General features: G+C 49.1%; 1 protein-coding gene across 1 annotated transcript in view; it reads left to right on the forward strand.

The window, feature by feature from the left end:
• LOC101830654 (death associated protein) overlaps positions 1-9410 on the forward strand; it is a 48582-nt gene extending 39172 nt beyond the window's left edge. Inside the window, 3 exon segments of the mRNA XM_040757688.1 lie at positions 7084-7126; positions 8174-8185; positions 8187-9410. Of these exon segments, the coding sequence (XP_040613622.1) occupies positions 7084-7126; positions 8174-8185; positions 8187-8288 (157 nt within the window). The 3' untranslated portion in view covers positions 8289-9410.
• The last annotated feature ends 11615 nt before the right edge of the window (positions 9411-21025 follow it).

The following is a 21025-nucleotide window of genomic DNA, read 5'->3' on the forward strand; positions in this document are numbered from 1 at the left end:
TTATTGAGACCAAATGCGCCAGACTGCATCCTGAACGTGGACAGAGTCCCTGCTTCCCCTGTGTTCAGGGTTAGCGCTCCTGGTCCATCTTCACCAACAATGTCTTTGACCCACTGTCCCATGGAAAGCCCAGGGAATGAAGGCTCTGAGTGATTTAGAGCGGGACTCTAATCCATGCTCCTCCTCATTCAACACCTGAACCCCTGATTTGCCAAGTTCACAGAGATGCTGTGGCTCATCCTAGAAATAGCTAAAAATAGGGGTGGGGTGGGGGACTGGCACCCCAGTAGAAGATCCATTGTGTGGAAGTTCTGTCCATCCTTCAGTACACACTCAGGGTTTTCAGGGTTTCCACAGGGACCGCCACATTGAACCTTGATAATGTTGTTTCTGGAAGATTATTGTGGCCTTCCATCTCAGCTCCTGGCAGCCTTCATGGGTTGTTTTACTGGCCTCTTGATGATCTAAGGGACCTTTTGGGAAAAGTTCTCGCCTTTATGTCATCTGTGAACAGGCCCTGGGCAGTTGTCACCATCTTCTTGCTGGGGCAGAGAAGGGAGATAATGTCATGAGGACAAGCCCCACCCCTCCAGCTACCAAACAAGCAGAAACCAGGAAGCACACCAGAGGCGGCACAAATGCTTCCTGGATTATGAGTATACAGGCCAACCGTAGGGCCCTGAATATTGATTGGCCCTAAGTGAGCCAAGGTCAGAGAGCATCCTGGTTGGTCTTTGTCAGGGTGAGAATGGGCACCTTTCCCGAGGCACTCAGAACCACTTTGGTTCTGGTCTGTGCCATGGCCTGCCCTGCTGAGCTCCATGCCTGGCTCTAAATATGAGGGTATCAGGGCCCCTGGGTGGGATGGAAGTTGATCTCTTCACTAACTGCTTTTAAGAAGGGAGCAACGTTGATGTGGTGGATTGGGTTTTTTTCATACTTTGCTGTCTTCCTTTGCCAAGTCTGGAAGAAGCAGAAGACCCTGCTGTGATCTAAGGAGGGTTCCAAAGCTAGCATCTCCACACAGGCAGTAGCTGTGTTTGCAGATGGCCAGACCAGGCTGGCGACTGACATGTCGTCTCAGAAGGTGGAAGAGGTTGATGCTCTCCACATGTGACAAAGAGGGTCACAGATGCATCATCCTATCGTCCAGCAGTAAAGAAGTCACAGCCCTCCTACTGGACAGATCCTCTGCATGCCAGGCTTGGGCCACAGCTGTGTTTTGTCCTCTTGGCCATGCTTGATTCTTGCGAGATGTATAGCTTCATAGCCTAGTGGTTGGTAGAAGCTACCCCGAGGAGGTAAAACCATCACTTCTCCACTCTTATTGCTGGGTTCCGCCTCCTGGTGGCCATAGGTAGAATCATCACTTCTCCAATCTTACTGCTGGGTTCCGCCTCCTGGTGGCAATAAGTAAAATCATCACTTCTCTGCTGCCTCCTGGTGACCGCTGACCTGGAGTTGCAGTCAATGCAGACAGTTTATGATGCGTGGGTTTATCATCATGCCCTTTCTGGTAGGAATTCTATTAGTAGTTGTCTTGCCAGGTTTTTCTCCTTTGGGAACCATAGTAGAACTTGAGTCTAAAACTACATACTTTGTCCTTTGACCTGTGGATGCCCTCCCCGTAGAAACCCTGTCGTTGTAAAGCACGACCCTTGAACCTGAGTTTTATTTCCAGATGTAACAATTAATACTCGAGTTTTCAGTACCTGCCTAATCAGCGCTGGTGATTCCCTGGTATTTCCCTGTAATTGAAATTCAAAAGAATGCACCTAACAGCATCGCTGCCTTCAGAATCAAAGATGGGAGAGCCTTAGGTGCGCTGCTTACTGAAATCAAGGCACTTGGAAAGCTTTTAAAGCGTGTATGGTTTTACACACAGCCTGATGATCACACAAACTAGTTTCAGGCAGCTCAGCTCTGGGTGTAAAAGCATGCAGGCCACTCCTTCCCCATTTCAGGACACTTCCCAGATATCCTACAGACAGGTCCAACTCCCGGGTCAGCACGTGCGGGTGCTGCCTTCCACCAAACCCTTCACCAGTGGCTCCGGAGCTAACCAGCGGGGCCCAGCCCTGCAGCTCCTCGCTCCTGCACTGTCGGATGACAGAACACAGAACAGTTAGAGATCACGTTTGATTTTTAGATGTGTTCCTTCCTTTGGCGTTGACCCACATTCTTCCTAAAAGCTGGAACCCCAGCAAAGCAAAGTAACTTGCCAATTTGCCCTGTCGGAGATACAGAACTTTAGCACTGGGGAGCCTCTCTCCTGGTAATTTCTGCCAGTCCTTTGGTACCAATGATGCTTAGGGTGAAGAGAGGGGGAACTCAAGGGAGGCATCCTGACACCCCTCAGAGGAGCCCTAAGAAGCCCTGAAATTCTGTAGTCAAGGAAAGAACGAGGGAGGAAGACAGGAAAGGAAGGAGAGAAATCGTCCTTTGTGAAGGTTTAATTTTCTTGTGTGTGAGTGTGTATGGGTATGTAACACATGAGTGCAGGTGCCCCCGGAGCCATTGAATCCTCTGAGGCAGAAATCACAGGAGGTCGTGAGCCACCGAGTGTGGGTGCTGGGAACCGAACGTGGGTCCTCTGCTACAGCAGTCCATCCTCTTAACCACCGAGCACCTCTCCAGTTCCGGAGAGGAATTCGTAAGCTGCAGTTCAGAAGACAGAATTAATTCCATTATTGCCGTCCAATGTGAGCTTGTGAACAGGTATGTGCTACATACAGCCATAGGTTTATTCGTTTAGACGCCCAGCTGTCGCATGAGATGGACCTCACTCCCATTTTACAGGCAGATAATGAAGCCAGGAGGCTGGACGCAGAGCCTCTGTCTGCATAACCCATACCCCGCCCCAATGCCAGTGCCCTTGGCATGCTTTGCTCTGTGCTTCAGAGTGGTAAAGTGTAGAGAGACGGCAGTGCTGGGCTTCCGTGGTCTGGGGTCTCTCATCTGTGGCGGGATGAAGGTAGTGACTCCTGGGCCCCAAGTCCTCACCATATAGAGTCTGGGAGGAGAGATCGGTCATGGAGTAGCGAGGACAGCCGTACTGTGTGTAAGGGAAGCAGGGGAAGGGGGCAAGACAGGGGGAAGGAGAAAGGGTTCTGTTTTCTGGTTGCAAAGAGTCCCTGCCAAGAGCAGCTTTCTGGAACTGCCTAGAGATCAAGTGACAGTCACAGCCCCTCCTGGGACAGCTGGTAGCTCTCACACTGCATCCCCGAGTGAGTGCATAGTGAGACATTCAGTAGAAGCCAGACTAACCCTCACTCAGCCCTGAGAGTTTTAGCTCCTGTTGTGTGGAAGGTATATACTAAGTTCAGCCCTTGAGGTCTAGTCAGCCAGGTCTTATAGAGAGAAGCACTTTAGAACGCCAAGCAGGAGCTGTGTCATACAGGACCCTGGCCTTGGCCACCTCTGGACATTTGGGAGAACGGGCTGGGTGAGGTTTTGTCCTGCAGAGGCAGACCCTGGACTTGTGATGTCTACAGGAAGGAACAGGCACTTAGGACCAATTCCAGTGAGGAAACGTCTCCTTGTTTCCAAGCAGCTGCTCTAAACCAGAGTGAACACGAGCCACACGTCTGCTAGCCAGCACCTACTCATGCCCTCTTGAAACACACAACCAGCTGCATGTGCCAAAGGCAGAGGGCTTGGATCCTCCCCTCTCTGGCTAGCCACACTGAACGTCCACGGGTGGAGTTCCACCTCCACTAAGACCCATCTGACAGTGACTCTTTAGAATAGACACTGGGTTTTCTGATGCTGTGCCTGGCCACAGCCTTCACCAGCTCTGAAAGGACCAACACCGCCATCTGGTGGGCACATCAGGCAGCACAGGAAGCAGAATTAACCTGCAGACTTGAAGAATGCCATTACAAACCCTGTCTGGGTGCAGTGGAGTGAGACAGTAGCCTCTACTCAGCAGCCATGCTAATGGTTATTCAGGCGTCCATGAAATTAATAACCCCAATAATAGAATACCAGGCCAGGAAGGTAGTAAAAGGCAGGAAAGGACTTGTCTTCCATCTGTTCTCTAGGAGATGCTCTGGGAAACACCCCAGGTGGGAATTCTGGAAGCACACAAGGTCACAGGTTTGAAACAAAACTGAAATAAGCATCCAGGGTTTGCTTCCAAGTTGTCATAACTCTGCTTCCATGCAAAGGGTAGCCAGGAGGTGTGCATTCTATAAGAGCCGCCCAGCCAGAGGGGCCTCTTTTAGTTTGTCCTGACAAAGCTACTGCATGCCTGCTTCTTCCCATCAGTATGCTCTGACTTCAGCATGGAGTCCTCAGACCTGTCACAGAGATGTGCACACTCACAGAGCTCAACCCTAACATCCAAGGGTCAGCACTTCCATCCCAACCCCCACAAAGTCCCCAGCATAATGAGCAGGCTCTCTACCCCAGCAGGAGGCCACAGAACCCTGCCTGCATTTGAGCCCCGCCCTGGCTCTAACTGCTCCCATCAGCTTTGCCTGGCTGGTGGGAAGGTGCAATTGATGTCAGCTGAGGTATGGGCTTGATTCTGCAGCCCCTCTGAGGGACTGTGGTGTCCTCTCGTCAGTGTGAGCCCCCTTGGTCCAATAGCAGTAAGACATGCACTAGAAGTGTCCACTGGGTACTGGCTGACTTGGGTGTCTTCTACTACCTGGACGTCAGTGTCTGTGATGGACTTCCCGGGATTGGGGCAGCCTGGGACTTCTTATAAGTGTGCTTTGGGTAAAGGAGGACGCTACTGCAGGCTTGGTCGCAGGAAAGGAACCTGTTTATGCTAAACCTCTTCCTATAAACTGGCATCAAGACTCTGGCACTCCGCCCCTGCCTTACCAAGCAACTCTGGCATGCTAGTGGGAAATCCTCTTCTAAATGCTGATGTACCTTCGCACCAGGACAGACACTCCCAGATCCTCCCAGATCCTCCAAACCCTCCCAGACCATCTGGATGGTGCTACATGCAGCTGGCCTGTCATATCCCAGCATCGATCCCTTCGTGCTGTTTCCTGCTTGGGTGGCAGAGCTGGTAGCTCATTGCTGACAGCCCCCCCCCACTTCCCCCTGAGCCAGGCTGGCATCCCCTGTACTCAGGGAGGCCAGAGTCAGGGCCGAGCTCCAGCTTTTCACTGCGCGTGGGCACTATGTCACTTTCCTTTGTGTCTTGGCTTCAGTGAACTAGCAACTAAGGCAGCATCTGTGTAAATCATGTCAGACAGACAGACAGACCAAGTAGAGTGAGAGCCATCTGTCCTTCGAGTGCAGTCTGTGGTGGTGTCTGTTCTGATGTGAGACGTTTTTCTGCTTACTGTGTATAAGCAGGGTGTGACTCCATGTGTCCAGAGGTCTAAGGATAAAACAGCCGAGCTGGTTGGCATTAGCGGTAGAAAGGCATGCCTGGGGAGCAGGTGGGGACACGTTGTTACCACTCTTGCTGTCTCAGCAGCTGACTTACAGAGTGCATGCTATCTGCTCAGCCCCACGAATGTGTTGCACAGTCACACCAGCACCTGCAGAGGGAGGGTTTGCTGCCCATCCTTGTTACACGGGAGAAACTAAGCCACAGCAAGGGTAAGGCACGACCTATCAGCTGCACAGCAGCAGAGCTGAGATCCCGGTATAGACCCTGAGAACCTAACCCATGCTCTGGTGGCTGGAAGCCACCTTCCAACCTGTCCTTCCCCTCAGGCTTGTCCTCTGTGCTGTGATTCAGTGCAGTATGGAGCCTGTGTTCCACTGTGTTCCTAAAGTGAACCGTGTGAGACACTGGGGCAGATTACCCTGCAAGAGCTCAGTGCCAGGACTCAGAACAAGTCTTCAGCCTCTCGGACCTGCCGTTTCCTCCATCAGACTGAAGTAACATAGCACTTGCTGGGGAGACTCGATGAGCTAGTAACCTATGCGTGAGTTCTCTGTATGCAGCTTAGGTGTTGTAGACATAAATGGCAGTTTTAAAGAAAAAAAAAACATTATAGAGTCAGAAAGCAAATGTTTGAATAGATTTGAATGAGTTCTGTCAAACAAGGGGTTCTAGGATTCATTTACATGCTTCCTATAAAAGGCTGCATCTTGAAGTCATATACAGAAGAAAATACCTCAGGTGTGAGGCTGAACACGCTAAGGGTGCCTATAATGGTGGCCGTGGCCCTGGACAACCCTGGGTCTGGGTCCCAGCACTTGCCCGCTCTGCGGTTTGAATCCTCCTGCTTGTGTTGGTATGAACAGAGGAAAGCATTCGCGGGTCTGGGGTGCACCAGTGACCCAAACAGCCTCCAAACTCCAGCTTCCCATAATCCGCCTCAGCCTCCCTAGTGCTAGGCTTACAGGTTACCACGACCTCCAACCAGAGTGTGCATTTTAAGACATATGGCCAAAGTGGATTTGAACTTTTTACTTCATGTTTTTAGTGTTTATTAATTTTTAATATTTAATGTCAACCTGATACAGAAATGTAATATTTACCTCTCCAGTTTGCCATGATTACTCCCTCTCAAATCCTTTCCGATGGGATCTCTGGGCTATCTGCACCCCAGGAGGCCAGGGTTATCAGGAATGTTGTCCTGTGTTCCTCCTTCTTGCTCCTAGTAAGTTTCAGGTACAGTGTTCCATAAACAACACCCCCTCCAGCCCAAAAGAAAGACCTAAGTAGCTGCATTGTACAGGACATGGCAAGGCTGGCTGTCACCCACTCATCATTGCACCCGCAGACAATAGAGCCTCATCACCTGCCGCCTAGTGGTCCCCCAGCACAGTTGTTCCTCGGAGTCCAGTGTGCTTTCTGGGACTGTCCCTTTGGGTACACTGAGATGGGGAGGTGACTTGTAGCTGCATTTGTAGGACATGGTCATCAAGGACCTTCCTGAACTAACCTCAGAAGTGTCCCCTGAGCCCCCCAGCCCCCAGCCCCGCAGCCTGATTGCTGACAAAGTAACAGAGGGAAGGAGGCCAGCTTTCGCTTCCGGTTCCTCCTTCCCTCCTCCGTGGCAGAAGCCACCACTGCTCATTCTGGGCTCTCCACAGCCTTCGCTCCTTTTTCCATTGTGCCAATCACTCACTAAATCCCCCTTTTTCCTTCCTGTTCCCCAGCCCGCCTAAACCAACGGTGTTCATCTCTGGTGTTATGGCTCGGGTAAGTGTGGCCTGTGCACACGGATGGGTGGTGGAGGTGTGGGGGTGGGTGGTCCTGCACCTGACCTGCCCCACGCGATCTCTTCTTGCCTTCGGTGAGCGCCAGTGCTATCCATCTGACCCGGGACTGGTAGCTTTCTTGGGTGACAGACTTCCCAGGAGAGTGAGTCAGTGGGTAGGAATTTGTGATGCCCACAACTGAGCCTCCATGCTGCAAAATTACCTCTTCATCATAGGCTATGGCTCTGGGCCTTATGTGGCCTGGCCTGCACACGTGTTCCCAACATCAGGACAGGGTGTGTGACACAGGAGACTTAAATGACTTACCAGTTCAGGGTTTGTGAGCGAAGGTTTGGTATTACGTATGCAGCCAGGCATGCACACGTGTGTCCTGCCTGAGTGCTCTTGTCTGCTGACCCTCGGGCTACACTCATGCTGCCTGCCACACCATATACCTTTGAGGGGCCCGCTTCTCTTGCAATCCAAGCTCCACTGTTCGAGGAAGCCACCATTGTCGGGGACAGCTTTGCTAACACTACTGTCACAGCCATCTAAGATCTGGGGCCAACCCATGTTAAGTCTGCTGTGTGCAAGAATATTAAATGCCTGCATATGGCCAGATCCCTCCTTGATTGCATTGTTCTGTCTGCCCTTGCCCAGATCAAAGCTGAACATAGCTGGGCCCTTTCTCCAGGCCCCCAAAGGTTGCTTCTCCCCCACCACGTGTCCTAGACCCGCTCTCAGCCATGTTCACAGATCCAAGCGTGAAACTAGATTTGGGCTGCCTTGTCCCAATTCAGATGACAGAAACAGACCTAGAAGGGAAAGCAGCTGAGTCTTCTGAAGGTAAAACTGCAAGCATAGCCACTGTTCCATCGTGGGGGGCTCAGGTTACTGTCTGCTGCCTGGCTCTGCTGGCCTGCAGGACCTGGCCAGCCACAGCAGTAACCCACTGCTAACGCATGCCCCGCCCCTGCAGGAGGACTTTTCTCTCTATCTCTACTCTATTCATTTATGGTTGACCAGCTTGTACACTGTCTCCTTGCAGGGTGACAAAGACTTTCCCCCCGGCGGCTGCACAGGTGGCCCACCAGAAGCCGCATGCATCCATGGACAAACATGTTTCTCCAAGAACACAGCACATCCAGCAGCCCCGCAAGTGACCGGCACCCAGACCCCGGCACCCTCTGCAGCAGCACCCAGACCCATCTCCCATGATGCTCCCCCAACCAAAGGAACGTGCACTTTCCAAGCGGTTTACCAAGTTCAGAAACCCAATACAAAGTGAACCCCCATTGTCTCTGATCCCGTATTTAAAACTAGAGGAGGCTCAAACTCGAAACTTTGTTTCTAAGAGTCCTAATTGTGTGTCACTGAAGAGTCATTGTACCCCCCCCTCCCAGAAGTGCCATTAGCAGGACTTGGCAAGTCCTGAGGAAGCTCTTCATACCAGCAATCACTCAAAGTCCTTACTCTTGGTCCTAAAAGGAAGCCATTTTGGGGTGATTGATAAAGTTAGAAGAACAAAACACTAGGATATGGCTTTTATAAATTGTGCTTACTTCCTACCCTAGGATACCCTGGGTTTCCCCCTGCCCCCCCCACTCCCATCTGCAGTTCATGGCTGCAGAATTCCTGCTTTTCTGAAAAAAAAAATCAAATCAAAGGGCTCCCTTTAGCCAGATGTAGAACCTTCTAGAGTGCTGCTCATGGAGAATGCTCCTGCATGGCCCAGTGACCTGCAGTGGAGTCAGCTGCAGGCCACAGTGACTCTGTGAGCAGTGTCGGCACCACCGGCTGGCCTGGCACTGCTCACCAGGCCTGTGCCATTTCACTGAAGGAGACGTGGGCTTCTTGAATCTTATAAGCAATTTGGTGCCTCAGCAGTGGAGTTAACATGGAGCAGAGACACAAACGTCCAGACCCTGTCTTGTCAGTCTCTTCCTTCTTAATTTCTGAAATGGCATGAACCAAGGGTCATGTTAGAGGCCGGGGCTTGGCTACAACGCTGCCATGGAACCCCCAGCCTTGCTCTGTCGTATGGAACCAAATATAGTAAAGAACCTTAGAGCAGGCAACACCAGGTCCCCGTGCAGACCTTTCCACCTTCTGTGGCATAAATCCTGAAGCACCCCGAGGGGCCACCCCGTGTTCCTTGTACGCTGAGCTAGCTCTGGTGTGCATCTGGGGGCTCTAGGTCACTGAATGTGACACGTTTCCCTAAATGAATTTCTTAATCGTTGGCATTGAGAATATGTTGATTATAATAAAGCTCCTGCATTGTGCCTTGGTCTCCCTCTTATGTCTCAGGGATCCCCTTTCAGCTCCGCAGGGCTGCCAGCTGTTGCAGTGGCAGCACAGACAGGCATGCACGGTGGATATCCTCGACACAGATTTCCCACACACACAATTAAGCTGCTGGACACCTGGCAAGCCCAGCATAGTCTCCTTCTGTAACTGTCAGAAGATGGAAAGGCTTAATCCCATTGAGTGACATGTCCTGCTTGGGTCCAGCAGCTGGCCCTGTGCTGGGTAGGTACTTTCGGGGCAGAATTAAAAGAGAATTACTAGTAGTAAGTCCAGAAGTAATGCTGAACAGCTTTTGATGTGCCAGGCATTTACCTATTTCGGATCTTCCTAGACACCTGCTAAGGCTGGAGCCCCAGCATCAGGCCGCCCAAGTTTTCCACCAACAGCTGCGTATAAGTCGGAGAGGACTTGAGAAGCTGAGAAAGGAGGATAAGGAGTTGAAGGCCACCTCGCATGTGGCAGCTTCTGCAGGTCCCTCCGGCCCTGCCCTTCCTTGGCTAGTCTGGTGTTCGGTTGTGTGTCATGAAGAACAGCAATGTGGATCTTCATCTTGCATCCAGGAACAGAGCTGTTCTTGGTAACTAAGTGTGGTCAGTAGACACCAAAGCATCCCCAAACCTGTCACCTGCTGCAGGTTTCAGAACTAGTCCCAGAGCAGACAGACAGAGAAGACAAAAGGGACGGAAGTGCTAGGCCCCACACTGAGCAACTGTCCTGGTTATGCCGTCTGTGCTTCGGTCACGTGTCTGCAGTTCCAGGGCTCCCTGTGGACTAGGCTCAGCTTTGCACTGATTGACCTGTCAGAGGTATGTTCTAGTGTGAGGGAAGACGATAAATCTCTGAAGCCAATGCCACAGTCCCATTACCAGAAGGCTCTCTGATGAGATACACCAGTGACCAGTAAGCACATGAAAAGGACATGTCCTAGCTGGGCATGGTGGCACATGCCTATAATCCCAGCACCTGAGAGGCTCAGGAAGGAGGATCATGAGTTCAAGGCCATCTTGTGCTGCATAGTAACACCTTGTCTCAGAAAAATAAAAATGAATAAGAGGTGTTCCTCTTTAGTCATCAAGGAAATGGAATTTAGACCCACAATGAAATACTGCAGAACAATAGCTAAAACCAAGTCAGACAGTTACAAGAGCTGACAAAGATATATGGAAAGCAGAGTTCTCATCCAGTACTATTGGGAGTGTAAAATGGTGCAGCCCCTTGCGGAAAGAATCTAGCAGGACCCTGAGCAATTCAGCACGGAGCTGCCAGCTACTTACTGCTGGGCATGTATCCAGTGGGAATAAAGATGTGCCCACACAAACCTTACGCTCCGTGTCTAGCAGCATTATCCAAAAGGTAGAAACGACTCAGATGCCTTACCTGGACACTCCCCCAGGATCACTGCAGATGTGGCCGTGGAGGTGCCACTGAGGCAGGGTGGAGGCGTGCCAGGATGCACATGTGTTAGATAAAACACGCAACAAGACCAAGAAGTTAAGCAGGTGACCCTGGGCTAAGAAAGCGCCCATAAATAACCCAGAGAGTCCAGAACAGATGACAGCCCAACATTACCTCCTCATGTCCAAGGAGGACAGATGCCAAATTCAAATGAATCCTGCATTTGTTCTAGGTAGATCAACACTCATCCATCTCATCCATTCTATAGGTTTCCCTTGGCTCCTAGTGCCTGAGACAACAGAACCCAGAGCTCAGGATGAGCCTTGGTTTTAAGATCTGTTCTATCTGCTTATTACCCACAAGGTCTTAGGAAGCTTGTTTTTTTTCCTAAGTCTCAGTTTTATCATCATAACACAGGGGACGTTGCAGAAGTTCCCAGATAACCCTTGTACATGATAAAACAGTCTCCGTTAACACTGATGTATCATAATTCTTCCTATATATAAAGCAAGATCGGAGATGCTGTGAATTCTGCCCAATTATCAAATCTCACAAGGAGGTTGGGGAAGAGAGGGGGAAGCCAATCCTGAGATGCACCAGGAGCACGGTAAGATGACAAGCTTAGCTTCCGCCCTGAAGGTGCACACTGCTGCCCGGCACACCTGCTCTTCATTCACTCTTCCGTGTGTCCAGGTGTGGAAGGCAGGTGAGCCTTCATGTGCGCCCAGGAGCAAAGACACTGGTAGGACATGCCACAGCTTCCGCTAACCCCTGCCACTGGACAGTGCAATGGCCTTCAGCCACCTGGCCTAGTGGAGCCTGGAACTCAGATGTCCTAGAGCTGGGTGGGGGCAGAGATTGGCGGGCCCAGCAAGCTTGTGATTCTTTTCTAAACATCTGCCTCCCACCACCACAGCCATGGTGTTCCACTGTTCTGCAGATTCCTGAACTAGCTGTTGTGCTGATTAAATGTTCCTTTTACAAACCCGAAAGGAACTTTCCCCCCCAAGACAGGGCATCCTTCTGGCCATCTGCAGGATCAAAACACAAACCAAACAAAACCTAGGCCTTTCACAAGGCTCCAGAGGGACATCTACAGCCATATGTTCCTAAAGAAGCAGGGGACAGCAGGAGGGAATTCTGAGTACTTGAAATTGCATCTTAACTGTGGCCTGAGCCAGGAGTTCCCCAGAGAGCCAGAGGCAAAGAGTGTGACTATACACAGTCACATCTCACATAACAGTGGCCAGTGATGGACCTCATCTATCTCATTCTGTATTATTGGGTGTTTCCATGAGATTACATCACCTAGGGACCCTGCACCTGTCATGGGCTGTGTAAGTACACATGAGGTTTGGAAATGACAAAACCATGTCATGGCTCATTTCTCAGAGCAAACACCTGTTCTTAAGTGGCATCTAACTGTATGCATGCAAGCACAAACACGTTTGTGGAAGCATGTTTGCCCTTATTTACAATCTCATATACACACACCATGTGGGTTCTTTTTCAGTGTGTGTGTGTGTGTGTGTGTGTGTGTGTGTGTGTGTGTGTGTGTGTGTGTGTGTGCAGTATATGGGCACCTGAGCACAAAAGGAAGCCAGAGGAGGACATTGTCCTGCTTTCTCATTCTCTGCCCTTTTCTTTTGAGACTCAGTCTCTCACTGAGCCTATAGCTAGGCTGGAAGTCAGCAAACCACAGGGATCCTACTGTCTCATTCCACACAGCACTAGAGTTACAGGGACACACGGTGAAGCCTGCACGTGGGGGTTGGAGGGGGCATGTTGAACTTGGGTCTCCATTTTTGTGAAGCAAGCCCTCTTGCTAAGCCAGCTACCAGCCCTGCACTGTTTATTTTTAAAGTTTCATATACACAGTGTATTTTGGTCAGATTTATCCTTCTTTCCCTCGACTGTCATTCTTGACCAAACCCTGTCTTTCCAGCTAGACCATCTCCTACTTTTATGTCTTTTTGTTGTTGTGGTGGTGGTGGTGGTTTTGAAACAGTCTGTGTAGGTCTGACTGACCTGCAACATGCTACATGGACTAGGTTGGCCATCCTCCTGCCTGAGTCTTTTTTAGTGCTTAGATAAACAGTATAAGTCACCAGGTGTGGTGGTACACGTCTTTAATCCCAGCACTCGAAAGGAAGGGGAAGGCAGATCTCTGTGTTCGAGGCCTAGTCTACATAGTGAGTTTCGGGACAGCCGGGGCTATACTGGAAGATCAAGTCTCAATCAATAAATAAATAAAATAAGAACAATAAAATACAAGTGTGAGCCACACTCTCAGTAGAATGAACTTATAAAAACAACTGGCCCATGAACCTACGCTGGCAAATGCACCCTGTAGACTTTGCTGGGAGGATGCATCCCTGGCAAGGCCCAAGGTTGTCTGTGATAGACCTGCATGATTCTCAGAAGCATCAGCCTTGGACAGACTGTTTGGAGGCCAGTCACACGATGGAGGACAATCTGCTTTAGCCAAAGTCCACCAACTGAAACCATGTTCACAAAGCCCCCATTGAGCATAGTGTTTAACCAAGTATCGGGACACTGCGGCATGCTGACACAGAAAGTGAACCCACATGAATTCACCACAGTTCATATTTAGCACGGCCTCAAAGCATGCTATTGAGTGCTTAGATCTATTTCCCTCTGGCAGCACTGACATGTCTGCAAGTCTCTGCAATGTTCTGTCTAGCATTTAACTTGCTCATCCAAACAAGCATTCTAAAATTCAATTAACCACATTCATGACAAGAGAAAATATTTTTCCTTCTTCCTCCCCTTTAATCCTAAATATTGTGATAAATCCAACTGCCCTGCTTTAAAAAAAAATCCAATTTGTCAACTGGAAAAAACCCAACACCATCTGATAAAATAAACTAATATAATCGGGAGGATTTGGGACTCTTCTTAGAAGTCCTAAATGAGATTTTTTATTGCGTTTCAGCATTGTTGTTCTGCACTCCTGCAGGTCACTTGAAAGAGACAGGCCAGCATTTTAAGGCAGAGGGCTTGGTTTTCCATGCAAGTCACAAGAACCCTTCGTAGTCTCTTCCAGAGAGACCCTTGGGACAATGGAATGTGTTTAGAGAATTGATAAGGTCCCTCGTTATCCCAAGAACGGTGGCTGTTATCTAGGAGTGATATCACCTGACAGGGAACGTTTGGCAAAGTCTGGAGACAATTTTTAGTTGTCACAACTGGGAAGCTCGGGATGGACTGGTTGGGTCGCATCCCCTCGCACAGAGGGGCCTCACTCAAAAGGCAGCGACGCCAAGACCATCAGCGTCGTCGTATGTGCCTGCCCTGTTCTAGAACCCTCTGGTTTATTATAATGTAACTAAACAGTCAAAGGCCATTTCTCCTCCATCTGAAATCTTGAAAAGCCACCGTCCATGTTTCCGGGGTGAAGGCAGCGGAAGCGGCTGCCACTGCCTGCACGTACGCGCCTTGGCAGTCCTCAAAGCACAGTGGAGAAAATTGCCGTGATGCAGATTCGCTCCTGGATGTGTTAGATAGAGCAAATCTCTTCCTTCAGGGACAGTGTGCAGCAGAGCTACAGTGTAATGGTTGTTTTCTCCTACGCTGATACAAAGGAGAAGTGAGATAAATGTCCCCTGGTGGCTTCCCCGCCAATTCGCTGAGGGCAGGCAGGACAAGCTTACAGGCTTTTGGCTCAGCTATTTAAATTTTCTCTAAGAAAGGTCTCAAAACCTCTTTCTGAATGGTTGCAGCCTGTTTTCCATGGCGAACGGTGTGCACTCAAGCTGATTAACCTCGGGGCTATCAGGACTCGTTGCAAAAAGACGAGTAGCTGAAGAAGAAAAAGGGTGTCTCTGTAGAATGAGCTGCTAGGAAAGAAACTTGAGTAGGTAAAGAGTGCCTGCAGGGAAAGGGGGCGTTGGCCTTGGCGCGTGTCCCTGCCGCGTGTCCCTGTCTTCTAGCACCCGTCACAGCCCTCGACACACGCTCACTTCTGTCCTGGGGAGAAAGGACTACGCATGAACTGGAGAGACATGAGCCAACACCTCTCCACCCCTACGAGGGCACTGTTGACAGACCAAGGACATCATTCCACCTGTCGGGCGTGGTGACTATGAGTTTACTGGACTTCCTCACAGGTGCATGGGGGAGGACGTCCTCACAGGTGTGTGGGGGAGGACTTCCTCACAGGTGTGTGGGGAGGACTTCCTCACAAGTGCATGGGGGAGGACTTCCTCACAGGTGCATGGGGGAGGACTTCCTCACAGGTGTGTGGGGAGGACTTCCTCACAGGTGTGTGGGGAGGACTTCCTCACAAGTGCATGGGGGAGGACTTCCTCACAGGTGCATGGGGGAGGACTTCCTCACAGGTGCATGGGGGAGGACTTCCTCACAGGTGTGTGGGGAGGACTTCCTCACAAGTGCATGGGGGAGGACTTCCTCACAGGTGCGTGGGAGAGGACTTCCTCACAGGTGTGTGGGGGAGGATTTCCTCACAGGTGCATGGGGGAGGACTTCCTCACAGGTGTGTGGGGAGGACTTCCTCACAGGTGTGTGGGGAGGACTTCCTCACAAGTGCATGGGGGCGGACTTCCTCACAGGTGCATGGGGGAGGACTTCCTCACAGGTGCATGGGGAAGACTTCCTCACAGGTGCATGGGGAGGACTTCCTCGGGTGGTTAGAAAGATGGCTCAGGGAGTAAAGGTGCTTACTGAACAAGCCCAGAAACTTGGTAGGAGGAGAGAACTCATGCTACAAAGTTATCTTCTGGCCTCCACATGTGACCACAGGCATGCATGTGCACACATATCATACACACACCCATACACACACTCACACACATGCATACACTCACACACATACATACACACATTCATACACACACACACACACACATATTCACATACACAAAGAGAGAGAAAGAGACAGAGATTTTTTTACAACAAAACCAAAAGACTATTACATTGGGAGCACAACACAGCATACCTAAGAAGGCTAGCTGGCATTAGTTCACTGAACAGGTACTTTCTCCAAGAACATTTAGTTAACTTGAACATAATGAGATAATGATAAATGGTGGGCACTTATTTGCTTTGCTTAAACCGAGTAAACTTAACCATAGTAACACCATGTTTCATTAATCACAAAGACATTGAACTAGACAGATATCCCTTGAAGGAAAGTCTGGGACTAAACCACCGCTGTGATCAACCATATAACTGCCACCATCATCGTTAACACGATTATCAGAACCCTCAATGCCACCAACACTAGCATCTCCATCTTCATCATCTCCGTCTTCATCAACTTTCCCACATTTACAAACCAAGTATCCCGCCTCCCAGCAACCTTACTTGCTACACATCGCTATTTTGCAGACAAGAAAAATAAAGTTTAATGTATTGTATGGGGAGTAATAAGTGAAGTTTATTCGGGGAGAATGCACTTACACAAGAGGCAGGTGACTACCACAGGTTCCAGCTCCAAGGATCCACACAGGCTGTTCTCTGTGACCCGACCAGAAGCAAGAGAGAGAGCTGTGGTTGGGGACCCCTGATCAAGTCCTACCCTCTGTCACAACCACACCTGTGACCACACCCAAGCAGGCGTGGTCAGTGCTACAGGTGTGGGTGGGTGAATATCTCCTTAGGCTTGAAAACAAAACTACATACAAAGATAGCAAATATCACCACATGTGCTCTAAGAGAAGGAAAAGTAAAAGCAAACACACGTAAGACCTATCGCCAGTGAAGCAGCAATAGTAAATGGCAAGAATCGCATTAGTGAAGTAAAATAACGAGCCTGATTCACACAGTTAGGTGGCAAAGCTTTGGTTAATCTGACACTGAATTCTATGCTCTCTAATGCTAACCTTCCTTCTCTTTTTCTTTTTTCCTTGTCTCTCAAGACAAGCTATCATGCTAGCCCAGGCAATCCTCAAATTCACAAATTTACTATATGGCACTAGCTTACGTCTGTCTTACACTGACTCTCTTGCCTCAGCCTCCCCAGGGCTGGCATTATAGGCATGTACCACCACACCCAGCTGTCCAGAACCCAAGTGTGGGCTTTGAAACTGAACACCTAGCTGCTTCCCTGTTATTAGGACCAAGACCTCCTCACCTCTCAGTTTTCCAGTCTGTAAGAATAGTAACAGTTCCTGTATTTCAGTATTGTAACATGCCTGGCCTGTGATATGTATAGAAGATACTTTGTATCGTTGTTATCTGTTACATGAAATTGTGTTTTTCATAGTGTCTTATTAGAGCAATATAAACAAAATTAAGACAGACCAACAGACCAGAGAGAGAGAGAGAGAGAGAGAGAGAGAGAGAGAGAGAGAGAGAGAGAGAGGAGGATCCTCAGTGCTTACTCTATGGAGGGGGTCACGAGTTACACTTTCTTCTGCCCTGTTTAGTTGGAGGTGGGTACAGGAAACGACACAGACTGCGTGTTGGGACTAGGTAAAACATGCTTTTCCTTTCTGGCTTCCTGCAGCATCCTATCTGTCTGAAGCTTCTTTAGGAAAGTAACATGAGCACTGGCTGCCTACAGATGAGGGAAAAGGTACAGACTAGTTCAGGACTTAGCTGCTTTCTGGAAGCAGTGCCCAGCTCTAACCTCAGGATCGGGCAGGGCTTGTGAACAGGACCCATGGGCTATGGAGTTGGCTGGGTCACATGACAGCAAGGTGGAGGCTTTCCTGGCCACAGTAGGCTGTGTCTCCTTATTGCCGGGCTGTGTTCCCTGTTCTGAGTAGCTGAATGGCAGAAGGCAGGCAAGCAACCTGGCCCCACTTAGAGGAGCGCCTCCTTTCAGAAATCCAGAGCCAGTCCTCAGACAAGCCCTACACTAGCCCTGGGGAAAATGGGAGGCTCTGCTGTCAGCCACTCTTCTTGAGTTTCAAGACAGAAAGAAAGATGTTGGCTTGGAGGTTTAGGATGCTGTCTCTGGTTCTGTGGGTACTGCCATTGGATCTACAAAGTATGGATTGTACAGTCTCCTGGACCACAACTACAACGAGATCCTGAGAAGTCACCAAATTTCCACCTCCACCTGCAACTCCCTGACACCAGAGTTCACACAGGGCTGAGACTGAGGGGGTCTAGCCTCTGTCTTCCCAGGGATTAGAATTCAGGAAGCCTTTAAAACACACATCTCTCTTCTGCTCTCTGCCGGTCATATTTTGCTACTTGACTCTCCATCGGGAATTACTGGGGGTCTTGGGAGATGTCCCTGGTGGTCTGAATGGCCTAACAGCAGAGGAGGGTTAGGGAATCCTGAAGATTATAGAGACCAAATACTAGGAATATGATTAGAGTCACTCCCAGAGGCCACTCTCCTGGGCTTGAGTTTGGATCAGCACTTTCTGGATTCACTAAAAAAAAAAAAAACACACACACACATCACAGAGGAAAAATGTAATCAGGACTGGCTTCCAGTTTGTCTGCCTCCAAAGACTTTCCTCGCACAGCTTAGACTATGCACAGTGTCATTCGCTTTAATTAAGCAAGGCAAGCATCTTCTTCCCCGTATGCCTTTCTGGGAGAAGAGCCAGCCTGCGCCTAATAAAGCTGGGTGTTTTCCACATTGTGTCTTCAACTGAGCTGACTTAGCTGGTTTTCATATTGTTCAACATTCTCCTAGCAAAATTGCCAATGCCCTTATTAGCATAGCCCAATCTGCAATGTCCAGACAGGCATTTCATAGGACAGTTACCAAATCCATGCTGATGAATGGCAAGCCCTTTTTCTGACTCCTGGGTAGAAGGGTTATGTAGGCAATGGGTGCCTTCCTATGAGAGCTCAACATGGGGAAAGATGGGAGCTCACCACAGGGAATAGTGGGAGCTTTTTGCTGGCAATGTTGGATGCCAGAGAAAGTAACACGGAAGACATCAGGATAACAAACAGGGCAGGGCCATGGAGGCCTTGGTTGGGGGTGAGAGGTTCCCACAGACCCATGGGCTACAGGAAAAGTGAGCCACGTGCTGGATTTCTGACATGGTGCTGGGTCTTCCAGATGAGGTGGAGCCATGAGCAGTCCACCTTTGTCCTTTGGGAAGCTGAAAAGCATGAACCATGGTCCAGTCTTTGTAAAGGACAACAGCTGGACTCTGCTCACGGCCACGGGCACGGTGGACACGATGGAACAATGCTACTAAGCAAACCCAGGAGGGACAAAGACGTCACCACCTGCTTACAGTGGATGGAGGGACAGATGGTTGGAGTGCAGCTTGTGACATGAGAAGGTAGGGTACCAGGAAAGACTGATGAGGGCCTCTGCTGAGTGGCCAGGACAACACCAACAGGGACACTAAGGTTCTGAGTGAGTGGTAGACCTCCAAGCTGTGAGTGCTGCCAGCTAACAGACAAGACATTCCCGTCTGTAAGGAAGAAAAACTGTTGTCACATCCTATGCAGGGAGAGCCCGAAGGGCTGGCAGCACATGGCAGTGGGAGATTTGACTGCCGGTGGCATTTCTGGGAGACGGTTGAGCCTTCATGAGGTGGGGCTAGCAACTGGGAACATGCCTTTGAATATGACATATATCCCTGCCTCTCTCCCCTCTCCATCTCCTACCTGGGTGTTCTGCCTTATCAGGGCCCCAAAACAACACAGCCGGAAATCTCTCTTCCTTGAAGTTGACTTTCTCAGGTGTCTTTCTGATAGCAAAAGAAAATTATCAAGAACTAAAATTAAAACTCAACATTAGGCAGCACTTGAACAATTAGCTTAACTAGAAGAGACTTTCATGGCTTAAACATTTTGTTCTTCACTCTGTTCCCTGGAGAAGTCCCTGGCTCATAGCCATTCCTGTCACATGATCAGCCACAGACCCTCTTTCCCCCCCACTCCCCCCCAACCCCCCAACAGCTTCAGTTTCCTGCAGGTTTTTCCAGACTGACTATGGCCAGTACTGCTGCTCTGTGGACCATCGTGGGTCATTAATGTCAGTTGCAGTATGAAAGTTTCGTATTGCTTTGGTTTGGTCTTTGTCTTACTGGTTTTCTTGTTTTAAGTTTGCTTGTTTTGTTTCTTGTGTTTGGGGTTTTGTTGCTTTCTTTGGGTTTTTTTGAGAGGGAGAAAGAACATGAAGCTGGGTGGGTAGGGATACGGGAAGATTTGGGAGAGTGGAGTAGGGAAAAAAATATGATCAAAGTATACTGTATGAAAAAAATCAAAAAATTTTAAAGAGAGTAAAATGCCTTATTCCCTTCTACCTAACAAATACTGTTTCTTTATTCATATGTAACATTTATATGTATATACAAACAGGATATTTTACTCTCTAAATAGTAATGTCCAAGGACATTTAACAGTCCATCAACGAGAAGATGGTTGACCAACCATATTTACTTCCATTCTGGAATTTTATACAGTAAAGAGAATGGAGAGGATCTAAAATGTTCCCTATAAACAGTGTGTTCACAAAACCACATATTCAATGACAGGAGACAGGGAACTTGTTTGTACAACAAAGAAAAAATACATTGAAAACACAGTTCTAGGGGCTGAACTCAGTGATTAAGACTATTTGTTTAAAAAAAGAAAAAAAAATAACTTGGTCTTGCAGAAAACCTGGATTTGGTTCCCACTATTCACATGGTGGCTCACAACCATCTGCAACTCCAGTTCCAAGGGATATCACGCCATATTCTGACCTCTGAGTGTACACACATAGTTCAGATGTACATGCTGGCAAAACAACCTATCCTAGGGTTTCTACTGCTGTGAAGAGACACCATGGCCATAGCAACTCATAAACGAAAACAGTTAACAGGGTGGCAGCTTATACTTTCAGAAGTTTAGTCCATTATCATCGTGGTGCAACATGGTGAGTGTACAGATGGAAATGGAGGTGGAGAAGTAGCGGAGGGTCCCAGATCTTGGCTTGCAGGCAACAGGAAGTGGTCTCAGACACAGGGTGTGGCTTGAACATACAAACCCACCCCCACAGTGATACACTTCCTCCAACAAGGCCACACCCACTCCAAAGCCACACCTCCTAATAGTGCCACTCCCTTTGGAGGCCATTTTCTTTTTAACAACCACACATCCACATACATAAAATAAAAAAAATCTTTAAAAGATTAAAATCACAGCTCTAAATAAGCCAGTGTCTACATATAAGGGAGAACATGCACTTATAATGCATATACATAAACGTATATGAATGTAGATAAAGTCCAAAAATTTAGAA

Source organism: Mesocricetus auratus, unplaced genomic scaffold (assembly GCF_017639785.1).
Source record: "Mesocricetus auratus isolate SY011 unplaced genomic scaffold, BCM_Maur_2.0 Super-Scaffold_100015, whole genome shotgun sequence".
Classification (NCBI taxonomy): Eukaryota; Metazoa; Chordata; class Mammalia; order Rodentia; family Cricetidae; genus Mesocricetus; species Mesocricetus auratus.